The sequence below is a fragment of the Notolabrus celidotus genome, chromosome 9 (assembly GCF_009762535.1).
Source record: "Notolabrus celidotus isolate fNotCel1 chromosome 9, fNotCel1.pri, whole genome shotgun sequence".
Lineage (NCBI taxonomy): Eukaryota > Metazoa > Chordata > Actinopteri > Labriformes > Labridae > Notolabrus > Notolabrus celidotus.
The window spans coordinates 519,829-546,938 of record NC_048280.1 but is presented as its reverse complement, the minus strand read 5'-3'; the positions used below and the strand labels follow the sequence as shown (position 1 = coordinate 546,938).

The 27,110-nt window shown below is 43.2% G+C and overlaps 1 protein-coding gene across 1 annotated transcript in view; it reads right to left on the bottom strand.

Annotated features, from left to right (window-relative positions):
* LOC117818414 (stromelysin-3-like) overlaps positions 1-19,567 on the bottom strand; it is a 30,677-nt gene extending 11,110 nt beyond the window's left edge. Inside the window, exon 1 of the mRNA XM_034691273.1 lies at positions 19,350-19,567. Within this exon, the coding sequence (XP_034547164.1) occupies positions 19,350-19,454 (105 nt within the window). The 5' untranslated portion in view covers positions 19,455-19,567. The remainder of the gene's footprint in view (positions 1-19,349) is intronic.
* Between the last annotated feature and the right edge of the window lie 7,543 nt (positions 19,568-27,110).

Genomic DNA, 27,110 nt, shown 5'->3' with positions numbered 1-27,110 from the left:
CTCAGAAAGTGTCATCTTCTGGTGCGCTCCATTTAAACTTGGAAGTCAGAAATTCCAAGATGCCCGTCGTATACGTCACCTGGAACAACAGTAGGTCAGTCCAGGCGGCAGTAGCTCAGTCCGAACCGAAGGGATGCTGGTTCGAGTTCCCAGTATGGATGAAGTTTGGCAAGTGGACCGGTTTGCTGGAGAGGTGCTGGTTCACTTGCCTGGGCACTGCCGAGGTGCCCTTGAGCAAGGCACCGATCCCCCAACTGCTCTGGATGCGCCAGTTGATGGCAGCATCTTCACTCTGACATCTCTCCCTAAGCATGTCCACTGCATGTGTGTGCATGATTGTATGTATATACCAAAACCTGTGTGTAGCATGTCAAAAATTAACACAAGTGAACAAATTGAATTTCCCCCATGGGGATTAATAAAAGTACGTTTCTTTCTTTCCTTCTAAAACACGAAAAACCAGTTCTCAATTGAGCGCTGGCTCCAAACCGGCCCTGAAACTGCATGGTCCAAAAAGACGTATTTGTGGTATTGCAGTTCCATGAGTGTCCACAAGAGGCTGGCTGCAAAAGCTAACAAAACCACATTAACATCCACGTTAAAACGCCGCCTTCTACAGCAGAAATAAACCCGTTTACAGTCCGGTGATGAACTCATTTCTATATTTGCTCACACAAAATGTTTGTGTAGGTATTCATGGACAAACTGCTGAAGAGTCCAGAGAGTTAAACACGCTCAGAACAAAAGGAGAGGATGTTTCTGTAACCCAGGGTGACGATAGATGATGAAGTGTGGACTTAATCTAAAGAGATCTTCAGCTTTAACAGGAAGATCAAACAAACAGAGACAGGGGAAATATCAACGTTATTAACTGATGAATCCTCCCTCAATGCACGAAGTAAAGAGTACCAGAAGTGAAGTCAGCGTCATGTTGTTGTGTTTAATCAAGCCTGCCCCGCTCGCCCCGCTCGCTCCGCTCTGCAAGACTCATTCGTGTCGCTGTTGTAGGTTAAGGGGAACAAAACCCAGCAGGACTCGTGGAATGTGCTCCAGCCTGCAGAAACACGGTGACTGATGGGTCTGGATCCCAGAACAAACAGTACACACCTCCCCACACTCCCCCCCCCTCCACCTCCTGCGTTTCACTTTGTTTAGAGGAGAGCTCTCGCTGCTTATATTGTTGCACAGAGCACTTACTCACATTGGGGGGGGGGGGGGGGGGGGGGGGGGCGTTTCTGCTCACGTCTGACAGATTCTGCTAAATGGCTTGTTAGCGTTGTTATGATGAGCTGAAGGAGCCTGAAAGCTGCGTCTTGTTCTGCTCTTTCTCTGCAGAGTTTTTCCCTGCATGCACTCTGTTATCTGACTTCAGATAAGAAACAAAACCTCATGGAGGTGTAAAGCAGGTCAGGAGCGTATCAGTCCGAAGGCTGCGGACGTGAAACTGCAGGGAGGCAGAACTAGGGTGGAATTTGGTCTGTTTGTTTGCTTCTTTACATTTATTGACTCAGGCAGGCGAGGGAACATATGCAGGCCTGCAGAGGACACCGAGTTCATGTGCTGAATACAGGAATATGGGTGAGATGTTACAGGAGTACAGATCAAACAAACACATTCATACTGAAGGCTTATTCAAGAGAGGTTTTTGTACAGAAGTAAGTAAACCTGCGACCCTGAGACTCAATAAAAGTTATGATCCTCACATAAACGGGTGGAAAGACGCTGATCAGGGACAACATCCTGACCCCTGACAGCTGATAACACCTCTTTCTTATGGGGTCACCTGTCAGAGGGGGAACATGTCGTCCTTGAAGCAGGAAAACAGACGAGTGTGAGGATGTGTGCGACTTTGACGAGGACCAAACTGTGATGGTTAGACGATTGGGTCGGAGCGTCTCAAAACTGCAGCTCACGTGAGGTGTTCCCGGTCCAGAGATGAACTGTAGACAGCTACGTGGACAGCCAACACTCACTCCTGGAGCTCAAAATGAGCTATATAACTTTCTTTAACTCTTCCTGTCCCATTAAAGTTACTAACCATAGACCTTTCTGGAGTCCCTGAGCTCCCTTGTCTCGTAGGTTCCTCTGGATCTCTGCTGCTGTGGACGTGGTCCAGACTCCAGCTGCTACAACTACTACTATCCGTCTCCCCACTATCATCTCTCTCTCTCTCTTCATCTCCCTCTATCCCTCTCTCCAACACGGTCTCAGCAGATGTGTGTCTAACATGAGTCTGGTCCTGCTGGAGGTTTCTGCCTGTTAAAGGAAGTTTGTCCTCTCCACTGTAACTTATGAACAGAGACCCAACACCAAGACAGGGCAAGACTCAGTCTGACCCCACCTAAATCCACCATGAGCATTGCACCTCACAGTATTTAGCTAGTTACAGTGGAGAGGACAAACTTCCTTTAACAAGCAGAAACCTCAAGCAGGACCAGACTCATGTTAGACACACATCTGCCTCAACCGAGTTGGGTGTGGAAAGAGGGATGGAGGAGAATAAGAGAGAGAGGGAGAGGAACCTATGAGACAAGGGAGCTCAGGGACTCCAGGAAGGTCTATGGTTAGTAACTTTAATGGGACAGGAAGAGTTAAAGGAAGTGATGAGGGGGTGAGATAGGATCCCATGCAGACAACTAATGGAAATATTACTGCAGAAATGATGTTTTCACTCCGTTTGGACGATCAGTGAAAAGCTCTTTTTTTAACGGGGTGTTTGTTTACGCGCTCGCTCTCATGCCTGATTGCATGATCCTGCAGGCTAACGGCTAAAAATATATCAACACTCCATCACCTTACAGATTGAATTATTTCTGCTTGTGCAAAACCAAAGCAGGAGTCCAGATGAGAGTTTAATTCATGTGATCTATCACAGAGAACACGCTGCACGCATGAAACAGCTGCTAAAACCCTCTGTGACTCCTCATCCTCCAAATTATTAATGTACCTTAACAACAGGACTTTATAATTACTCAGAGTTAGGTGTAAGATTTAAGTTGTGACTTATGCTAACGTTGAAAACATCTCAGCTGGTGTAGAGAGTACTCCCCATCCTGAATTAGATCCTGCAGGTCTGGGTCCCTGATAAACCTGCTTCACTCTGTCAGTTTGCTTCATATAAACGTAAACACAGGTCATTTTAGGATTCTGAACAGACTGTTTGTGTGTTTTGGTTCTCTGCTGTTAGTTTCAGGACATGTGTTTGAACTCTGAAGCCCCGGGTCACGAGCTGAGATCCCCAAATGAGAGCGTTCGGTCTGAAACACGCCGCCTGATCCCAATCAGAGAGGTGAGCGGGAGGGAGTGTCGGCTTTCAGGCTCGTAAAACTCGGCCTAATTCTAAGTGTGGGCGCGAGGGGAGCCGCCTCTGTCGTTTCAAAGAGACAGACCAAAACCAAAAACGTGTGGTTAGAGGACCGAACCCCCTCCCTCAGACCCCCCCGACCCCCCCTGCCTGTGTGTCAAATGGATTGTTTGACCTGTCTGACCCTGCTGCTGAGTAAAACCCTAAATGATCCTGACTCCTGAAAGGTTTCACTTTGAGGTTCAAGTTCAAACTCAAAGAAGACATCAGCTCCATCAACAATACTCTGCTTCAAAGCTTCAGTTTTCAACTATGAATTAAGCGGTCCCATTCATTTCTATTTATAGATTCAACTTGACTAATGTGAGTCTGTATGGAGAGTAAAAGCAGGAGGAACACAATCCAGCGTAATGACATCCCAGATATCTGCATGAAGAGCAGCTAACAATCTGTTCTAGATCAAACATTTACACTGAGACACTAATCTGCTTGATGCTGTGTTACTAAAGACAATCACCGCTTAGATTTCCTGACTTGCCTGAACGCAGCATCAGAAATGATGGATCCCACCTCCATTCAACAAACAAACATTGTAGACGTAGTTTTCTTCTTCTCTTGAGGACAGACCTGACAAAGCTTTTTACTTTCAGCTACAACTAACCTGTAATTACAGATTCTGATTCAGAGACATGTTGAATCTGGATCTCAGGGTCTGGGTTTTTAGTCTGAGAAGGGTTCTGGTCTCTTCTGTAGTCTGAGTAGTATCGACCAATCAGGTGTCAGCAGGAGAAACAGTCTGTATGGAGAGCAACAGCAGGTGTTCTAGAATTCTGACATCATCAAAGACAGAATTCTGGAATTCTGTCTTTGATGATGTCAGAATTCTGTTTCTAATGATGTCAGAATTCTGTCTTTGATGTCAGAATTCTGTCTTTGATGATGTCAGAATTCTGTCTTTGATGTCAGAATTCTGTCTTTGATGATGTCAGAATTCTGTCTTTGATGATGTCAGAATTCTGTCTTTGATGATGTTAGAATTCTGTCTTTGATGATGTCAGAATTCTGTCTTTGATGTCAGAATTCTGTCTTTGATGATGTCAGAATTCTGTCTTTGATGATGTCAGAATTCTGTCTTTGATGTCAGAATTCTGTCTTTGATGATGTCAGAGTTCTGTCTTTGATGATGTCAGAATTCTGTCTTTGATGATGTCAGAATTCTGTCTTTGATGATGTCAGAATTCTGTCTTTGATGTCAGAGTTCTGAGAACAAATAGAACATTCCGTGAAGAAGGTCAGAGCTAAAAAAAACATCAGTGTCTCTAATCCTCTTTCATAGACCTCCATTCAACAAACAAACATTGTAGACGTAGTTTTCTTCTCCTCTTGAGGACAGACCTGACAAAGCTTGACTTTGGACTTTGGACTAATCTGCATCATGATGTTGTTATTTCAGCAAACTGAAGACCCGGTAATTACAAGAACATCACAAGAACATCAGTTCCTGTTTCAGGTTCATACCGCTGAAGGAAGCCAGAGGGAAGACTCTGTGGAACTGTTTACAGTGAAGCTGAGACTCATGAGGCAGACTGAACGACGCTCGGGCCACTGCAGCGAGGAATCAGATATGTTACGTCTAGCTTCAGAGTTTTTGCTCTTTCACATGAAAATATCTCCGGGTGGAATTAAAGGAATGAAAGAATGTTAAAAATGCAATATATTCTTTAAAACGCAGGGGAGGAGATGAGGAGCGGACTCATAAAGTGGGACGAAATCAGGTGAAATACCTGAAATACCTGACTGTATTGAGCCTGACTGCTGAGTGTTTGAGTAAAACACTTCACTGAGGTTTCACGGGAACCTTAACGGACAGGATCCAGTCAGGCGTACAGATCACTGAACTCCACTGTGTTTGAAACTGATCTCTAAGCTGGAGGTTTGCGGCGGTGAGAATGTCCCAGTGGGCCTAAAGTTAAACACAATGACCTGCTGAGGATGATGATGGTGATGATGATGATGATGGTGGTGGAGGGTTTGTTGTTGGACTGGAGTCCCTGCACAGACATGTTCCTCTGAATACCTCTGTCAGATCCCCGCGCACCGCAGATCTTGTCATCACCGTAACCAGCAGCTGAATATGTCCATACATGTAATGGACGCCCCTCACCCTCCAAACTCCACCTCCATCACATGTTCACAACATGAAGAAGCCTCCGTGACGCCTTCAGGCTCTGCGAGGAGCTTCGTGTCTCATCGACAGGCGTCATGTGCTCTCAGCAGAAAGTGACAGACTGATGTTCCTGAGGGTGTTGTTTTTCTGAACGTCGCCTCAAAGTCTCCTGACAGGACTTCTATTGTCTGCACTGAACTTACACAACAACAACCGAGCAGCTGAGTCACAGACATCAACACCTCAACCCTCTCTCTTAGTGCTTATTTAAACCCTCTGAGAAACAGTTAGTCCTTACTGACAGGATGGATATGTTTCTTTCCCAGCTCTGCAGAAAAGCTCAAACTTGCTCCTCAGTCTGTCAGATAGAGATAAATCATCTCCCTCCATCAAATCTGAGAGATTAAATATCACTCCTGTAAGCTCTGTGTTGGCTAATAAAATATAAGTGCATGGCAGGTGTTACACCTCGTAAAGTGATTTAGCTTTGCCTCACGGCCATGAGAAAAAACCCGCCTGAAATCATGTCAGGAAATACATTCATCCCTTTTCATGACACGAGTGAGATGAGACGATGGAGATCACTGTCTGATACACTAGCTGCTGCTAACTTAGCTTAGCATAAAGGGTTAAAAACAGGGGGGTAATCTACCTCAAAGCTCATTGAATGGCAATGCTAATAGTGACTTCCACTACAGAGTCATGTCTGTTTTTTAATGCAGTGACTTCCACTACAGAGTCATGTCTGTTTTTTAATGCAGTGACTTCCACTACAGAGTCATGTCTGTTTTTAATGCAGTGACTTCCACTACAGAGTCATGTCTGTTTTTAATGCAGTGACTTCCACTACAGAGTCATGTCTGTTTTTTAATGCAGTGACTTCCACTACAGAGTCATGTCTGTTTTTAATGCAGTGACTTCCACTACAGAGTCATGTCTGTGTTTAATGCAGTGACTTCCACTACAGAGTCATGTCTGTTTTTAATGCAGTGACTTCCACTACAGAGTCATGTCTGTGTTTAATGCAGTGACTTCCACTACAGAGTCATGTCTGTGTTTAATGCAGTGACTTCCACTACAGAGTCATGTCTGTTTTTAATGCAGTGACTTCCACTACAGAGTCATGTCTGTGTTTAATGCAGTGACTTCCACTACAGAGTCATGTCTGTGTTTAATGCAGTGACTTCCACTACAGAGTCGTGTCTGTGTTTAATGCAGTGACTTCCACTACAGAGTCATGTCTGTTTATAATGCAGTGACTTCCACTACAGAGTCATGTCTGTTTTTAATGCAGTGACTTCCACTACAGAGTCACGTCTGTGTTTAATGCAGTGACTTCCACTACAGAGTCATGTCTGTGTTTAATGCAGTGACTTCCACTACAGAGTCATGTCTGTGTTTAATGCAGTGACTTCAACTACAGAGTCATGTCTGTTTATAATGCAGTGACTTCCACTACAGAGTCATGTCTGTTTTTAATGCTGTGACTTCAACTACAGAGTCATGTCTGTTTATAATGCAGTGACTTCCACTACAGAGTCATGTCTGTTTATAATGCAGTGACTTCCACTACAGAGTCATGTCTGTTTTTTAATGCAGTGACTTCCACTACAGAGTCATGTCTGTGTTTAATGCAGTGACTTACACTACAGAGTCATGTCTGTGTTTAATGCAGTGACTTACACTACAGAGTCATGTCTGTTTTCAATGCAGTGACTTACACTACAGAGTCATGTCTGTTTTCAATGCAGTGACTTCCACTACAGAGTCATGTCTGTGTTTCATGCAGTGACTTCCACTACAGAGTCATGTCTGTTTTTAATGCAGTGACTTCCACTACAGAGTCATGTCTGTGTTTAATGCAGTGACATCCACTACAGAGTCTTGGGTTTGAGATGATGGACCTCCTGTAAGCAGTAATATCAGAAACCTAACCTTCCAAAAGAAACAGTGTAAACGTGACGACAGTGAATCGGGATGATAGGAAGTAAGTCATGAGTGAGTGTTTACAGGAGGAGAGAGATAAGGATTTAATTTAAAGGGTGTGCTCTCTAAAGGACAAAGGACTGTTTACAGTGAGAGGATTTATAGTGCCAGATATGACGGGGTGTCTGAAATTTCATCAACAAATCCCTGGTTATCGTTCTTCTCAGTCTCCTAATCCGACTTATCGCCTGTAAATCAGAAACAGGCAGCAGAAAGTGATATAAACCATGTGAGTCAGCTTGAATCTCTTATCATTCTTGGCTCAAGAAAGTCTTCCGCTGAGACGTGAGACTTCCAGGATGATCTCACTGTTCATTCACAGAGAAGAAAAAGCTCTGTCAGCTTTTTCTTGTTGGTTATTTTGGCGTCTTGGTGTTTTGGTTCTTGAGTTACTCAGAGAGAGACTCGTTTTTACAAGTGTTACTTTTCAAGGATGTCACGCAGCTGGCTCGGCTTTCAGTACATTACACTGAAATATCTCAACAACTGTGAGGTGGATTAACATGAAGTCTGGTTTAAGACATTCCTAGTCCTCAAAGGATGGATCCTGCTGTCTTTGGTAATCCTGTGACTTTTCCTCTCGTATCATCATCAGGCAGAAAAATTGACATCGCAACAATCCATAAAAGTGTCTGGCTGCAGTACAGGTCCTAAGCCCCGCCTCCTCCATGTTAACAGATGGGACATGGGTCAAACACTAAAATCTAAGGTCAAATAAATGTTTGTCAAACATGGTTTCTGACATTATAGTTAGTTCTTATCATGCTGATTTATGTCCCAGTGTTCATTTAACTCTGAAGTTTAATTTGAATTAGTTATTTGATGCTATTAAAAAGGAGGATACTGGAGGAAAGAGGTAGGAGCAAATTCAATTAATTTTTTGGAACCTACTTTCCTCCGGAATTTTGACTTTTCTCTAGTAATTCTAACATCAAAGCCAGAATTCTGCCTTTGATCTTAGAATTCTGACTAATTCTAGAATTCTGACTTATTCTAGAATTCTGACTAATTCTAGAATTCTAACTCTTATTCTAGAATTCTAATTCTAATTGTAGAATTCTGACCCTAATTCTAGAATTCTGACTGTTATTCTAGAATTCTGACTCTTATTCTAGAATTCTGGATCTATTTCTAGAATTCTGCCACTGACCTTAGAATTCTGACTAATTCTAGAATTCTGACTCTTATTCTAGAATTCTGACTCTAATTCTAGAATTCTGACCCTAATTCTAGAATTCTGACTAATTCTAGAATTCTGACTCTAATTCTAGAATTCTGACTCTAATTCTAGAATTCTGACTAATTCTAGAATTCTGACTCTTATTCTAGAATTCTGACTCTAATTCTAGAATTCTGACCCTAATTCTAGAATTCTGACTCTTATTCTAGAATTCTTACTCTTATTGTAGAATTCTGACTCTAATTCTAGAATTCTGACCCTAATTCTAGAATTCTGACTAATTCTAGAATTCTGACTAATTCTAGAATTCTGACTCTAATTCTAGAATTCTGACTCTAATTCTAGAATTCTGACTAATTCTAGAATTCTGACTCTTATTCTAGAATTCTGACTCTAATTCTAGAATTCTGACCCTAATTCTAGAATTCTGACTCTTATTCTAGAATTCTTACTCTTATTGTAGAATTCTGACTCTAATTCTGGAATTCTGACTCTTATTGTAGAATTCTGACTCTTATTCTAGAATTCTGACTCTTATTCTAGAATTCTGGATCTATTTCTAGAATTCTGCCACTGACCTTAGAATTCTGACTAATTCTAGAATTCTGACTCTAATTCTAGAATTCTGACTAATTCTAGAATTCTGACTAATTCTAAAAATCTGACTCTAATTCTAGAATTCTGACTCTAATTCTAGAATTCTTACTCTTATTGTAGAATTCTGACTCTAATTCTGGAATTCTGCTTTTGATCTTATAATTCTGACTCTAATTCTAGAATTCTGACTCTTATCCTAGAATTCTTACTCTTATTGTAGAATTCTGACTCTAATTCTGGAATTCTGCTTCTGATCTTATAATTCTGACTCTTATTCTAGAATTCTGACTCTAATTCTGGAATTCTGACTTAATCTAGAATTCTGACTCTTATTCTAGAATTCTGACTCTAATTCTGGAATTCTGCTTTTGATCTTATAATTCTGACTCTAATTCTAGAATTCTGACTCTTATCCTAGAATTCTTACTCTTATTGTAGAATTCTGACTCTAATTCTGGAATTCTGCTTCTGATCTTATAATTCTGACTCTTATTCTAGAATTCTGACTCTAATTCTGGAATTCTGACTTAATCTAGAATTCTGACTCTTATTCTAGAATTCTGACTCTAATTCTGGAATTCTGCTTTTGATCTTATAATTCTGACTCTTATTCTAGAATTCTGACTCTACTCCACCAAACATCCTGTACAGCACATACATTTCCAGGGCATAACCCGGCACCTGTCAGGTGGGTACTCTGAGGAGGTGGAGTCGTGTCGTCCATCTTTGTTTTACAGTTTATGTGTGAACTACTTTCTTCTGTTGATCTCTTTAAACATACATACTCTGCTGGAGCTACACTGCTATTGTTTGTGATTATTCAGTGATTAATAACCTGACATCAGTCCTCGGCTACTCTAAAGTATAAGTTGTTGATGGCGTCTGAGATACATCCTAACATCTGAGACGTCTTCGGTGCAACTTGGGATGTGGACTGGAGCAGAAGAGTAAATATCTGGTGAAAAAAGTGCACAGTTCAAGGTTTTAGATTATAAATCAGTGCAAAGGCTGACATTCAGGCTCTGCATTTGCGTGGATGTCTGATCAGACCAGAACTAAACCCAGTTCTTGTTGCCTCCTCTGTTTGGGTCAAGCCTTGGAGACACACTCTGGCTCGATGCCATCCTGAAAAGTAATCATGTGCAGTTAACTGAGATGAAGTATCAACACCACATTGTGAGGGTCACCTCAGTCAACAGAGCCACCTGAGCCGTAAACACTGTGAACTAATCCCAGGGTCTGGTGCCCCCCCCTCCTCTCACTGTGTCAGAGAATGAATCAGAGCGAGGCAGAGGGTTCCTCTCGCTAACAAAAGCATCTGATTCACTTCCTGAGAGAGGGGTGCATGTGCCTTTAGACTGCATCCCCCCCTGTTGTGTCTCTTCAGCCGCTCACAGCTGTGACCTAGATCCACGCGATGGGAACCCGGCCGGCTCTGATGTCACCTTCGCTCTCACGGTTCCCCGACCAATCGCCTCGCCCGACGACCTCGGCATGGTGTGGCTACACACACGGAAACACCAGTGGTTTATTGACAGGAGAGATTCCCAGTTAGCCGTCAGCTCCTCCTCTCCTCTGCAGGAGGAAAACAGGCCGTTTGAGAACCTCGCTGCCCTGAATGCACACAGACACGAAGGCCTGTCCAGACCTGCGTAATCACTCGCTCCTTTGTCAACAGCTGGGAACAAATCGACTAAACTGCAGATTAGACTTTCCAGAGAGGTGACCAGCAGACAAAACACAGCGCCGTCCTCACAGGTGCACGCTCGCTGGGATAATGTGGAGCGGGAAGAGTCATTCTTCAGGTTTCCAACCCGGCAGATAATCACAGCGTGGACAAAACGTGTCCGAACACGGCGATGAATGAGTTCTGATTATGTGAATTAAAGTGTGGAGAGGCATTTCAAGTATGCAGAAACACAGAGTACACCAAACCTGTCTACTGTGTTACATCAGGGGCCGTTTAAATGTTATCTCTGCATGTGGAGATGGTCAAGACAAGAAGTTCATCACAAGATTCAAGGACATGTTTAACATTTTCAACCTTGTACCTGCAGATTAAAAAAAAATAGAGTGGAGAACACTGAAGAGCAATCAGGTGATTAACTCAGATACGAAGGAAATCTACAGAAATCAAGTTAGAATTCTCAAAGTTTGACCAGAGAGAAGATCCATCTCTCTCACCTGCAGCCTGCATGATTCAGTCTGCCAATAAGCTTTATGAACCACGTCACCTTGGTTTGAAGATGAGGACACCGTTCTGCCTTCATCACCGATGAACTCTGAAGAAATCATCAACCAAAAAACAACTTGATCACCTTGAAACCAAGCAGCAACCTCCAGTTGAGAGGATTGAAGCCCATGCAGAAGGGTTCAAAACTTCAGTTCTGTGGGGCGCTGGTGGCCTAACGGTCTAAGCGTCCCACATACAGAGGCTTTAGTCCTCGTCGCAGGGGTCTCTGGTTTGATTCCCGGCTGGTTGACCATTTCCTGCATGTCTTCCTCCTCTCTCTACTCCCCACATTTCCTGTCTCTCTTCAGTTGTCCTATAAAATAAAGGCAAAAAAGGCCAAAAATATAACTTAAATTTTTTTTAAAAAAAAACTTCAGTTCTGGGCGCTGGTGGCCTAAAGGTCTAAGCGCCCCACATACAGAGGGACCACAGTCCTCGTTGCAGAGGTCACCAGTTCGGGACCATTTGCTGCATGTCTTCCACAACAACAACCTCCGGTCTGAAAATATGACTCCAATGAGGAAGTGCTAAAAACTGCAGTTCCTCGAGTGTCCACTTGAGGCTGGCTCGTAAGAACCGGAAACCACATACACACCAATTCAAAAGAGCTGATCTTTACAGCAGAAATAAACATGTTTACAGCCTGGTTCAAAAGATCAGTGGAGTCTGGATAGCTCACTGCTTGATCGGCTCTCACTGTAAGGGGGGTGAATTTTTTTCTAACGCAGCAATTTCAAAGATATTGAGATTCCAATGAGAGGCACAGCTGACTTGATTGACAGACGGGAACACTGTAGCTGTTGGTGAGGAGGCTCAAACCCCGCCTCTTTATGTCATAATCGCTCGACAGCAGCAATATGGCCGCCGCCGCTGATTGGCCTCAAAACAGCGCTTCAGAAACAGATGGGTGACGTCACGGATACTACGTCCATATTTATACAGGATATGGTTTTCCACCACTCTACTCCCCACCTTTCTTGTCTTTCTGCAGCTGTCCTATCAATAAAGGCAACCCCCACCCCCCCCCCCCCCCCCCAAAAAAATTGTATGTATATATATATATATATATATATATATATATATATATATAAAACTGCAGTTCCTTGAGTGTCCACTTGAGGCTGGCAATGGAAGTACCAGAAACCACATACACACCAATTCAAAGAGCCGATCTTCACAGCAGAAATAAACAGTTTTCCTTAATTAGAGGTACAGCTGACTTGATTGACAGGCGGTCAATGTAGCTGTTAGCGAGGAGGCTAAAGCCCTGCCTCTTTACCTCACACTAGCTCGACAGACGTTAGGTTGAGTTCAGCATTTCCAATATGGCGCCCGCCAACGATCGGCTTCAGAAACAGACGGGTGACGTCACGGAGACTACGTCTATTTATTATACAGGATATGGAAGAAATATGAGCTGAACTCACCTCCATCCTCCATCCACCTCTGGCTTTATAACCACTACTGCAGCCAGCCAGCAGGGGGAGCTCTAAGTGTCTTGGCTTCACTCTTTGTGTTGTCTGTTTTGTGTGCATCAAAGTGTCTGAAAAACGCTGACTCATCTAGTGAGGCTCTGCTGTTGTTTTCTATACGGAGCAACAAATCACGGTCCTGGATATCTCGGATGAATGCATGGACTGACTTCCTCACGCGACCCGGTCCCTGAGGCTCGACTTCAAATCAGTCCTGATTCCCAAAAATCCCAACTACCATAAACAGCTCCCCTTAAATCCTGGACCCAACAACAATACATCACATGAATAAATGATCCAATGTGATTGACTACAGCTTGCACGGTCCCACATCTGGCTTGCATGTTTGTTGAACTCATGTAACCTTATAGAGACGCAGACCTTCATGCAGTCTTCCAACTTTAAGTTCTTCTTAATGGAAACTGTGACACCTTTTTCTGCATCTCTTAGAGTGAGATCAGCTTTTGTTTTCCAAGCTCCATGGCTGCAGAGACTCAGGCATCACACTGTCATACACAAACATGTTTACAGTAGAGAGCTGCAGTGTAAGTTTTTAGCTCTCTACGCCAAGGCACAACATCTGCAGAAGATGTGCTTGTTTGACTGCAGCAGGATCTCAACATCCGTCACAGAGACACAATCAAAAAGCAATGCAACAAGAGGGGGGGCAGCTGCAGACCTCCAGAGCCAGGCCCCTACCTCTGCAGACCTCCACAGTGATGCACCTCGGCAGTCAGGCCCCTACCTCTGCAGACCTCCACAGTGATGCACCTCGGCAGTCAGGCCCCTACCTCTGCAGACCTCCACAGTGATGCACCTCAGCATTCAGGTCCCTACCTCTGCAGACCTCCACAGTGATGCACCTCAACAGTCAGGTCCCTACCTCTGCAGACCTCCACAGTGAGGCGCCTCAGCAGTCAGGTCCCTACCTCTGCAGACCTCCACAGTGATGCACCTCAACAGTCAGGTCCCTACCTCTGCAGACCTCCACAGTGATGCACCTCAGCAGTCAGGTCCCTACCTCTGCAGACCTCCACAGTGATGCACCTCAACAGTCAGGTCCCTACCTCTGCAGACCTCCACAGTGAGGCGCCTCAGCAGTCAGGTCCCTACCTCTGCAGACCTCCACAGTGATGCACCTCAACAGTCAGGCCCCTACCTCTGCAGACCTCCACAGTGAGGCGCCTCAGCAGTCAGGTCCCTACCTCTGCAGACCTCCACAGTGATGCACATCAGCAGTCAGGCCCCTACCTCTGCAGACCCCCACAGTGATGCACCTCAGCAGTCAGGCCCCTACCTCTGCAGACCTCCACAGTGATGCACCTCAGCAGTCAGGTCCCTACCTCTGCAGACCTCCCCAGTGAGACACCTCAGCAGTCAGGCCCCTACCCCTGCAGATCTCCACAGCCAGGTCCCTACCTCTGCAGACCTCCACAGTGAGGCGCCTCAGCAGTCAGGTCCCTACCTCTGCAGACCTCCACAGTGAGGCACCTCAGCAGTCAGGTCCCTACCTCTGCAGACCTCCACAGTGATGCACCTCCACAGTCAGGCCCCTACCTCTGCAGACCTCCACAGCCAGGCCCCTACCTCTGCAGACCTCCACAGTGATGCACCTCGGCAGGCAGGTCACTACCTCTGCAGACCTCCACAGTGATGCACCTCAGCAGTCAGGTCCCTACCTCTGCAGACCTCCACAGTGATGCACCTCCGCAGTCAGGCCCCTACCTCTGCAGACCTCCACAGTGATGAACCTCGGCAGGCAGGTCACTACCACTGCAGACCTCCACAGTGATGCACCTCCGTAGTCAGGCCCCTACCTCTGCAGACCTCCACAGCCAGGCCCCTACCTCTGCAGACCTCCACAGTGATGCACCTCGGCAGGCAGGTCACTACCTCTGCAGACCTCCACAGTGATGAACCTCGGCAGGCAGGTCACTACCACTGCAGACCTCCACAGTGATGCACCTCCGTAGTCAGGCCCCTACCTCTGCAGACCTCCACAGCCAGGCCCCTACCTCTGCAGACCTCCACAGTGATGCACCTCGGCAGGCAGGTCACTACCTCTGCAGACCTCCACAGTGATGCACCTCGGCAGGCAGGTCACTACCACTGCAGACCTCCACAGTGATGCACCTCCGTAGTCAGGCCCCTACCTCTGCAGACCTCCACAGCCAGGCCCCTACCTCTGCAGACCTCCACAGTGATGCACCTCAGCATTCAGGTCCCTACCTCTGCAGACCTTAACAGCCAGTACGGCTCGGTAATTTGTGGACCTGTCCCGGTTTTAGTCAACGGAAACGCCACAAAATGCGTGCCGTACCGAGACGAACCGAACTGAACCACTTGGTGGAAACGGGGCTTAATTGTTCATACTTTGTTTTCTTGCTGTGATGTTAATTTAAATTATGAATACGTTGGCCGATCAAAGCAACCTGTAGCGCACGCGGGGCTGCACGCATGGGCATGAATCCACGCTGGACAGCATTGTAGAGTGTATTCTCTTATAATGTCAATTTTCTTCACTACTGATTTAAATCTAGCTTTAAACAGCGCTCACTCTGTCATTAGCTGCTTCAGAAACATACCACAGATTAATCAGCCTCCTTCATCTCTGTCCTTGACATTCTCTGTCCTCCTGAAGTGAGCTTCTGATCTCAGCTGCTGCTTCGCTTCTGATAAATCCTCTCTCATTTCTCTTTACCTGTAAACAGGACATTCCTGTGGAGAAGCATGCACACTGAAGCAGCCAAATAACAGGACACAGAAAACAGAGGAGAGGGCACAAACAAGAGGCTGCTGTACTTTTACAACATAAGGTGCATTTGGTCCAAGATTCCCGGGGTCTTTTAGCGCCCAGAACTACTTTCCCCTGAACTTAAAGGTTCCTGTGCCCCCATTGGTGTCTGTGATTTGACCGTGGGCTGAAGTCCCGGGTAGATTGTGTAAATCAGGCCAGTGACGTATGGAGGAAAAAAAGTAAATGCACTACACCACCAGACCAGTAGAGGGCAGTAACACAAAGACGAATGCCACTCATCACAGAAGGAAAAAAACAATGACTGTGAATGGTTTTTGGAAAAAAATGAAAAAAAATTGAAAAAAAAAAATTTGACAAAAAAAATTTGACAAAAAAAATGTGAATTTTTTTTTGAAAAAACAAATTTTGAAAAAGATTTCGAATTTTTTTTTGAAAAAAAAAAATTTGAAAAAAAAAAATTTCACAAAAAAGTTGACTTGTAGCCTTTTGAAAAAATTAATTATACCCAAAATTGAAATTGTGAAAAAGTGAAAATTTTGCGCCTGCGGTTAAAAACATGGAAAAGCAAAGAATGAATCAACACGTTAGAGGAGATAAGCGCGAGTAGCAAAGACGTTTCAACACGGCTTTAAAATCCTTTTGAACTCAAAAAGCCGTGATCGCAGAGATCGGCCGGTGTTCTGGTTTAAACAGCGACCCTGTTAACTGGAGACTCTCAGCCGGATGCATCCCTCATAAACGTCTTTAGACCATCATTAAATATCTGATGAGGATATTTTGAAATCTTAATAAAAACTAAACTAGTTTGCATTCCCAGGAACTCCCTCTGTGTTTCAACAGCTGTGTAAACTCCACAAACACTGACACGTTCAGCTGAAGGTCTCCAGTTTACAGGGTCACTTTTAAAACCGGAACACCGGGAGGAGAGACGCATTCACGGTGGGCTGAGAGAAGACTACTGTAACAAGCTGCTAAATCAAGAGAATCACAGCTTCTTCTTTTGAAAAGTACACACACATACAAAAAAGATAGAACAAATAAAAACTAATGAAAGAAAGAGAAATCAAGAGAATCACAGATGGAATAAACAATGACTGTGAATGGTTTTTCGGAAAAAATAGAAAAAAAAAAAAAATTAAATTAAATTTTGAAAAAAAAAGAAAAGATGACCAAAATAACTTTTGAAAAAAAACTTTTGAAAAAAAACTTTTGAAAAAAAACTTTTGAAAAAAAAATTTGAAATTGAAAAAAATTAAAAACGAAAATAAGTTTTGAAAAAAAAAAATTGACAAGAAAAAAATCGAAAAAAAAAAAAATTGACAAAAATTTGACAAAGAAATTGACCCTGTTCTTGTCGAAAAAATTAATTTTCCTCAAATTTGAAATTGTGCTCCAAAAGCAGAAAAACATGAACACGGCCGGTGTTTTGGTTTAAACAGCGACCCTGTTAACTGGAGACTCTCAGCCGGATGCATCCCTCATAAACGTCTTTAGACCCTCATTAAATATCTGATGAGGATATTTTGAAATCTTAATAAAAACTAAACTACTTTGCATTCCCAGGAACTCCCTCTGTGTTTCAACAGCTGTGTAAACTCCACAAACACTGACACGTTCAGTTGAAGGTCTCCAGTTTACAGGGTCACTTTTAAAACCGGAACACCGGGAGGAGAGACACATTCACGGTGGGCTGAGAGAAGACTACTGTTACAAGCTGCTAAATCAAGAGAATCTCAGCTTCTTCTGTTGAAAAGTACACACACATACAAAAAAGATAGAACAAATAAAAACTAATGAAAGAAAGAGAAATCAAGAGAATCACAGATGGAAAAAACAATGACTGTGAATGGTTTTTCGGAAAAAATAGAAAAAATAAATAAATTAAATTAAATTTTGAAAAAAAAAGAAAAGATGACCAAAAAAAATTTTGAAAAAGAAATTTTGAAAAAAAAAATTGAAATTGAAAAAAATAAAAAACGAAAATAAGTTTAAAAAAAAAATTTTGACAAGAAAAAAATCGAAAAAAATAAAATTGACAAAAATTTGACAAAGAAATTGACCCTGTTCTCGTCGAAAAAATGTATTTTCCTCAAATTTGAAATTGTGCTCCAAAAGCAGAAAAACATGAACACGGCCGGTCTTTTGGTTTAAACAGCGACCCTGTTAACTGGAGACTCTCAGCCGGATGCATCCCTCATAAACGTCTTTAGACCATCATTAAATATCTGATGAGGATATTTTGAAATCTTAATAAAAACTAAACTAGTTTGCATTCCCAGGAACTCCCTCTGTGTTTCAACAGCTGTGTAAACTCCACAAACACTGACACGTTCAGCTGAAGGTCTCCAGTTTACAGGGTCCTTTTAAAACCGGAACACCGGGAGTGATGCATTCACGGTGGGCTGAGAGAGGACTACTGTTACAAGCTGCGGTTAATCTACCAATCAGACACGTTCAGCATTGCAGGCCCTGCCCCCCGAAAGTCCCGGGACCTTTGAAAAGTACTACCCCCCTAGCAGGGGCTTTTTTGGGGGGAGATTATCTACCCCTGGAGTAAAGTTCCTAGTTCCTGGGTAAAGTTCATGCAGTTGAAAAGCGTCTACAAGTACATGTGAAGACGGAGGTGTCTGATATTAGATAATGAGGTGCAGCACGTGTAGCAGTGTCTCAGAGAAAGAGATTCAACTATATGAACACAAAGTTTTAAAGACACCAAACATGTAACTGTGACAGTTTAGTAGCGTGTGCCGCTGACGCCGTCATGACTGGTCCATATGGAGGACCCCTCTCTTTTTATGGTGTTGTTGACAAAATGCCTTTAAGACCTGTTATTACTGCTTCCTGCCCCGCAGACAGGGGAACTCAGCAACCTTCAGATTCTTCTCCTCCCCTCCCCTCCCTCTCCTCCCTCCATCCTCCTCCTCCCTCCTCCTCCTCCTCCTCCTCCTCCTCAGAGATCAGACCTGAAGCAAAACCAAAACACTCAGCTGTCATCCTGCACGCACCAGAGAGAGAGAGAGAGAGAGAGAGAGAGAGAGAGAGAGAGAGAGAGAGAGAGAGAGAGAGAGAGAGAGAGGCTGCGAAGTCATGACTGCTTCAGATGCTGAGCCGACAAAAAAAATAAAAGTGATGATAGTTATTCCTTCAAAGTAAGAGCAGCTCGCGGGCTAATTACAGTGACAGGTCAGCTCCACGAGCGCGCGTAAAACAGCCATTTTCTTAATTGCTGCATTAGTGTCATTGGTGCTGATGAGTCCGAGGTGAAGACAGGGAGAGCTTGGAGCTGCAGAACATTTACTCAAACCTAAAACTAACAATGCACACAGTGATGAAGGAGCAAGGAGACTCATTACGCACAAAGTCTGCAAAAGAGAACATTTTGTGTGTGTGTGTGTGTGTGTGTGTGTGTGTGTGTGTGTGTGTGTGTGTGTGTGTGTTTAGGGGGTAGGGGAGCCACTTGTAGCAGCACAAAGAATGAAGAAAGTCAACACAGCAGATTCCTTCAAAATGCAGGAACATAAATCACTCCTCGTGCGTGCAGCCAGAGTCTAATTACGCATCAACCAAACCTCTGCAGAGGAAACGTCCCTCTCTGTTTTCTGGATCCAACTCATGCATGAAGTCAAAGTGTGTAAAAACAGTCCTCACTCACCGGTGCCACCTTGTACCTGCCGGCCCCCCGCGCGGGAACACAGCGCGTGCTGTGGAGGCATGTCAGCGCAAAGACGCAGCAGCTCACGAGCAGAGAAGTCTGCATCCTCGCGCCGTCCGTCCGGAGGAGCTGCACGGGCAGGGAGTCACACGGCTGCAGGATCCGAGGAGACTGCTCTTTAAATAGACTCTGATTTCTTTGTTCTCCTAACGTTTTTTTTTTTTCCTCCACATACACTTTTTTTTTTTACAGCCCAGGGCTGATAATACCACCCGCTACCATGTGACTCTTAACCCTTTCTGTGCCGCGCGCCAGGCAACTCAAAACAGATGATGGTGGTGGCTGTGCGCGTTCCTCTCCCACCTGTAGAGTCTGAGTTCCTTGTGTGATCAGGAGGAAGCTGAAAATGAAATGCTCTTTTTATTCTACTGTCCTTCATATCAGGATCTCAGGAGCCTCCTTTTCAACAAAATATCAGAAAACTGTCCTGATGTTGTTTTCCATGTCTGATGAAGAGAGACTTCAGTTCCTGTTTACACACAAAGTGTTCCAGTTTGCTCAGTTTGTGTTGAATGCTGTTCAGCAGCGTAGGTTCACACTCTATGTCTGATTTAGTTGTCACTGTCAAATGTCTGAAGTGTACCACTGTGCTGTTGAATTACTTAAAGGCACTATGAGGAGTTTTTCACCAGCAGAGAAACAAACTGAAACTAACACTGATGCCTCTTTATGACCTTCAAAAGCAAACAAAACCATAAACAACAACACTGATACCTTCTCTGTTGTCATTTTTAATGCCTTCAAACACTCAGAGGGGGGTAGGTGTCAGACCACATAATTGACATTTGGCTTTAAAAACACCCTTTTTCGCCTGTTTTCATGACAAATAATCACATTGAGTGATAAATCTGTCAGAATAGAAGTTTCTGTTGAAAACGCTCCTTTTGCATGTAAAGAAAAAGAGATAAGAGGTATCACTTTGTCCACAAAGGGGCGCCAAAATTGATGTAAATCAAAAGTTCCTCACAGCAGCTTTAAAGGTGACATATTCTGCTCTTTTTCATCAACATATTTTGGTCTAAGAGGTCCCCAAAACATGTCTTTAAAGTTTATGCTCAAAAAAACACTTTGAAATCAGATTCTGGTCTGCCTGAAAAACCCTCTTTTTCAGCCCTGCTCAGAACAGTCTGTTTTCTCTCTGGCCACGCCCCCTCGGGAAGTGGGTGTGGCCTCGGTTGTCCAGCACGTTAAACTAATGTTTACATGTTGGCTGAATATACACGGCTGCTCAGAGACCCGCGTTACTTCAACCCTCTGAATCTGATCCAGAATCTGATCCTGACTGAGAGGCGCCTGCAGCAGGACCTTTCTGAACCATTGGTCACAGATTTAGTGTTTCTTGTTGTTTTATTTGTCAGCATGTCGACGTGTGTCTTGGTACACAGCTACCAACATGTAGCTATGTGGCTATGCTAACTAGCGCTAGCACTTATCCATGGAAAATAAAAATCATCCACTAGATCTTCAAATCTGCAGACGTGGGGAGTCAAAGCGACCTCTGTGTTTATTAAGACAGCCTACAACTAGCATGCCTCCCTCCTAAGCTCCTTGTTAGCACACATGTGTGCAGGGAATGAAAAACGGAGGAGGGGTTGAGTTGTATTTTATACAGTCTATGGGCTGAACAAGCTCCGAGCTCTGACTTCCTGTTACAGACCGGATGGCGTTGTGACGTATGAAAAACACTGAAAACTGAAACGGCTGGTTTCAGCACACATTTACAGAAAGGTGGAGAAATCAGAACAGGGGCAGAATGGAGTCTTTGACTTTGCAGGGGGTTTGTAGACAGGGACACAGATTTCAGGGAGAGAACCATTACAAAGTTGATTTTGCATGATATGTCACCTTTAAGGTCATTGCTGGACATGTGCAGTATTGTACCTGCTCTTCTTTCTTCTATTTTTCTTTTTCTTCTTCTGTTGTTGCTCCTATTTTGTTTTGTTTTTGTAGTGTCTTGTGAGTCCATATGGGCTGGGCACCTTAAGGTAGACGACATGATGAATAATAAATAAACTAAACTAACCTAAAAAGAGCAGAAAGACTTTTTAGGAGGAGGATTTTAAATGAACACGGTGTCCCAAAGTGGACCAATAAACACCACACAGTACAGTCAGGCTCACTGTAGTACATGTATGAGAATTTATAGGATTATTATAAGAGTCTTACAAAGACACAAGCCAACCACATAACACACACAACTCTTATTTTAAGTCCTCTAATGGGGAGGAACAAATGTAGCCAAGAGTGAAGCACAAACCAAGAAAACACCTGTGAATTAAAGAGTGATGAAGCACAGATGGCCTTGACCAAAGTCCAAAAACCTCCCGCTGAAATATGTTGCTCTTCAAAGGACAAAACAAGACCAGAGTTTTTAAAAACACAAAGTAACTCTACTCTAAAATGTTAGAATACTCACTACAGTGGGTGCTCACTCAGTTTGAGTGGATGCAGTCAGTGTGAAGAGTGTTTTATTCACATGACAGAAGTGTAGAACAAAGGAATCAAACTTTGGGGGGAAGGAATCTGTTGATTTATTTATGCAGCTGTACGACAAAAATGCACAAAAGCTCCGCAGTCAGACTCCGTGGGGGGATTCTGTGACCCACCTCGGTCCCTTTGTGCAGGAAAAACTCTCTGTGACTCAGTTTGAGATCATTTCTGTAATTACAACCACTAATGGCAGCAGAGACTTGAACAGAGCTCCCCAGAGTAATGGATGTCAGGTTTCTGTGGACGTGAAAAAAGAGCTGTAATAAAATGTGAATGCCTGACGAGGAATTGAAAGCCGGGCTCGAGCCTGTTATCTGAAAGTGTAATGACAGAGAGAAGAGAGAGGCTTTGAATGAAAGTGTAATCTCTGGACAGGACACTGTAATTAATGTTACTGGATGCAGATGTGTTACGTACGGAGGCCCGTTAGAGGAAAGGTGTGATTGGTCAGATGTGACTGACTTCAGTCTTTGCTCTCTTATTTAAACTGCAAGTAAGTTAGTGTGAGGAAACAGGCATGCATCATATACTGTAATAAAATAATAACCTCTAAAAACCATGGAACACTTTTAACATTATATCACGCTTTAAAAGAACATATACTATCAAACCTGAGCTCACAGAAATACCTGAAATGACTGAGACCTCTTGGCACCTCACCAATATCAGAGGCAGTAATGTTTGAAGTACAAACATCAGAATATTAGTTTAATCTAAAGTCACCTAAAGCTTCGTATAACGCCACAAAATGTTACAATGTGTCACGATGTGTCAGTTAGGATCTTAAGTTACTCATGTTACGTTGTGTTTTGTTGCAATGCATTACGTTGCGTAATGCTGGGCCGGTTATGTTGCTTTGCATTAATGTTGTGAAGCATTGTGATGAGTTCTGTTGCGATGCGTTGCAAAGCATTGCGGTGCGTTGCGATGCGTTGCGTTGCGATGCGTTGCGATGCGCTGCGATGCGTTGCGATGCGTTGCGATGCGTTGCGATGCGTTGAGTTGCGATGCGTTGAGTTGCGATGCGTTGCGATGCGTTGCGATGCGTTGCGATGCGTTGCGATGCGTTGCGATGCGTTGCGTTGAGTTGCGTTGAGTTGCGTTGAGTTGCGTTGCGAAGCAATGTGATGAGTTGCGTTGCGAAGCGTTGCGAAGCGCTGCAAAGCACTGCGAAGCGTTGCGAAGCGTTGAGATGCGTTACGTTGCCTTGCGATGCGCTGCGTTGCAATGCATCACGTACGTTGCCTTGCGATGCGTTGCGATGCGTAGCGATGCGTTGTGATGCGTTGCGATGCGTTGCGATGCGTTGCGATGCGATGCGTTGCGATGCGTTGCGATGCATCACGTTACGTTGCGTTGCGATGCGTTGCGATGCGTTGCGATGCGTTGCGATGCGTTGCAATGCGTTGCAATGCGTTGCGATGCATCACGTTACGTTGCGTTGCGATGCGTTGCGATGCGTTGCGATGCGTTGCGTTGCGATGCATCACGTTACGTTACGTTGCCTTGCGATGCGTTGCGATGCGTTGCGATGTGTCACGTTGCGTTGGGATGCGTTGCTTTGAGATGATTTGCATTGCGATGCGTTGCTTTGCGTTTTGTTGCTTTGAGATGATTTGCATTGCGATGTGTTGCTATGTGTTTTGTTGCGTTAAGCTGCAATGCGTTGCGTTGCGATGCGTTGCCTTGCGATGCGTTGCGTTGCGATGATTTGCATTGCGATGTGTTGCTTTGCGTTTTGTTGTCCGTTATGACCATCAATCAAGAAACACGTAACTAAACCTTGACACCGTATACAAACTTTTATCCTTCAGATTATTTCTTTACTAACGTCGTCATAGAAACAGATCTTAAATTACATAATGTATTAATATGTTAGATTTTGTTTCTTCATGTCACTTTATGTAAACTCCCTCCTGTCACTACATCATGAGTCTGTAATGTTCAGCAGTTCGAGCAGCCTGTGATATTTAACACAGTTTCCAGCCTTCACTCGGTGAAGTCTACAGTCATCACCACGTCTTCAGCTCTTTTGTTCACTCACATAATAAAAGTGTAAATTTGTTTCCATCTTTTCAACAAAGGAAACATTTTCTGCTTGAGGCGACGTGAGAGAAAGCTCTGTATCGTACTTTGTTTCTATCACGCTTCACGTATCTTTACTGGGTTTCCAGAGGACAGTGTTCTGGATCTGCAGCAGGTCTGCATTTCATCCAAACGTTCAACAAAGTCTTTATTGTCTTTAGTTAGCGAGCTTAAAAACTGCTCTCGTAGCTCTGATGTAACCTGCTCACGGCCGCTGTCGTCACGTGAATTATACAAACAAGCTATCTCATGCTCTCCCACAGATGGTCCCAATACATTTTCCTCCTCAGTTCTTTTTACAAGAGGTGGCACAGGTCCAACACATGACAGCAGCTCTCAATTAGCAGAGAAATACGCTTCAGAATCAGGATCCAAGTCTCTGCCAAGTCCAATAAATTTAAAGGAATCTGCCTAAATGACAGCGGAGCAGAAAAAACGAGCTGCAGTTTCATGTAACGGCCTGATTACAGCAGAGGGACGTGATATCAGGTATCAGAACAGGAACTTGGAAACCTTTTCAAAATAAAGATTAAACAGGTTCAGTGTGTTGTGATGATGTAATGCTACAGAGCTGAAGTATATCAGAGGTTACAGAGACTGTACAATGAAAACAAACACACACTCTCAGGTGCAGTTTCCCTGACGGCCATGAAAGAAAGGTTCAAAGGACGTGACTCATTTATTCTGGGACCGTTTGTCTCTCAGCTTTTTGTAAAAATGCTGAATCGAGACTTTCTCAAGATGTTTGGATCTAAATAACAAAGTCCAGAAACTAACATTTCTGTGAGGCAACACAAAGGCTGAGAAATAATGACAAAGCCTAGAGGCTACACCCATGGAGTTCACATGTGTGAGTTGAATTTAGTCAAGTTTATTTAATTTTTTTAACTGAAATTTAAATGTTCTAATTGTCTTATTTTTATTTGTCATTTTTACACTTCATCTAAAGCATCTTTGGGAACCTAGGAAATTGCTATACAAGTCTTATAAATTATTACAATGAATTATTATTAATATTATTATTATCATTATCAATATGACTGTTATTATTATTATTTTAAATTGTATTATTATCATAATATTAATTACTATTATTATTATCATTATATGAATGACTATTATTATTATATTAATTATTGCTATAGTACTATAATTGTTACGGCTTGAGCAAAGGACTAGGACCCAAATGCAGAGTACAGGGAAAAAGTATTTATTAAGCAAAACCCAAGGTTCAACAAAAAGCGCCTTGCGGGTAAAAACAACTGAGAAAAAGTACAAAACTAGGAGTAACACAAAATCACCCAAAAGGGGAAAAAGGTTCTATCAAAAACTCACAATCAAAAACTAAGAATCAATCCTCTGGAAACAACTCGAGAAGTAAACACAAAAGCGTGGCTTGAATCTCCTCAGGAGCAAGGCTACAGCGGGACATGGAGCATGCGGCTAGAGGAATAATCTGGCACTGGAGGAGTGTTTGGTGGTGGTTTAAGAAGCCAGTGCTGATGAGCAGATCAGGGACAGGTGTGCTTGATGAGCCTCACTGCTGAGGAGACCGGCCCTGCCCCTACCCATGCAACCTGCAGGCAGAGAGAGGGTTAGGGCAAATCACACAACAAATCAGGACCATAACAATAATACTGTTATCATTATATTAATTATTATTATTATTATATTATTTATCATTATTTAAATTACTGTTATTTTTATTTAATTAATTAATTAATTAATTAATAATAGTATTATATTAATTATAATTCTATATTACTTTTATTTTAATTTTATTATTAGTGTTTTTATTGATTCATTATTATTATTATTTTTGTATTATTTTGATAGTTTACCCTTATACTGACCTGAACATAAGACATTTTCCTGCTTATCTGAGATAGTTAGACCATCTTGTATTTTGGGTCTAGATTTTTAAATGCCACAACAGTGGAGGTCTCCACTTCTCTGGAAAGGGAGCGTGACTGAGGCCAGCTGTTGCTCAAAACCTCAGCAGAAGGGGGATGACAGATGGAGAGACACGGTGATTGTCCAAAAATAGGTGGAGTTATTCACCAAAAGTAGGCGGAGTTATTCACCAAAAGCAGGCGGAGTTATTCACCAAAAATAGGTGGAGTTATTCACCAAAAGTAGGTGGAGTTATTCACCAAAAGTAGGCGGAGTTATTCACCAAAAGTAGGTGGAGTTATTCACCAAAAGTAGGCGGAGTTATTCACCAAAAATAGGTGGAGTTATTCACCAAAAGTAGGAGGAGTTATTCACCAAAAGTAGGCGGAGTTATTCACCAAAAGTAGGTGGAGTTATTCACCAAAAGTAGGCGGAGTTATGATGCTGATTTTAAGATGATGGTTGTCAATGCAGCAGAGACATGAAACACCTGACACTGAGATTAAATATGGAGTCACAGAGTTTCTAAAATGCTAACAGTCACATTCAAGAGATAAAAAGTTATTAATTTTACAACCCAAGCTCCAAATAAATATGGGAACACTGTGAAAAATGTCAATAGAAATAGAGTTTGATGGTTTGCAAATCATTAAAATGTTAAATTAAACAGAGATAGTGCAAAACAACATGTCAAGTCTTACAACTGAAACATTTTGTTGCTGAATTTAAACTAGATTCAAGAAAAACCTTTTAAAATTGTGAACTTATTAACAGCATCGAAGGTTTAAACCAGTCAGTTTCTATTTAAAGCAACACAGTCGTTAATACCTGCATACTTATCAGGACCCGACACCTGCAGGGGAGCTCCAGGCCGACCGTCCAACCCTCACCGACTCTTTGTCCAGGTGAAATCATCCGGAGGGTCTTCAGATGAAAAGATTCTGAGGTTTCCATCTGGTCCTGATGCAGCAGCTGTGGGTCTGATATGAAGGGGATCTTTGATCTGTTTATCACAGGCGCTGATTGTTATAATGGGAGTTCTCTGTTTCCTTCTCTGTTTGGTAAAAAAAAGCAGAAACCATAAAAAAGCACAACAAAAGCTCCCGGCGTGACATTCCAGTGAGCTAATGTTGAGCTGTTTGCATGTGTGAGAGAGGAGGCTTCAGTCCCAGGGCTCCACTCGGTTCACCTACATCTGTGTGTGCACACAGCCGGACTCACGGGCGGCCATGA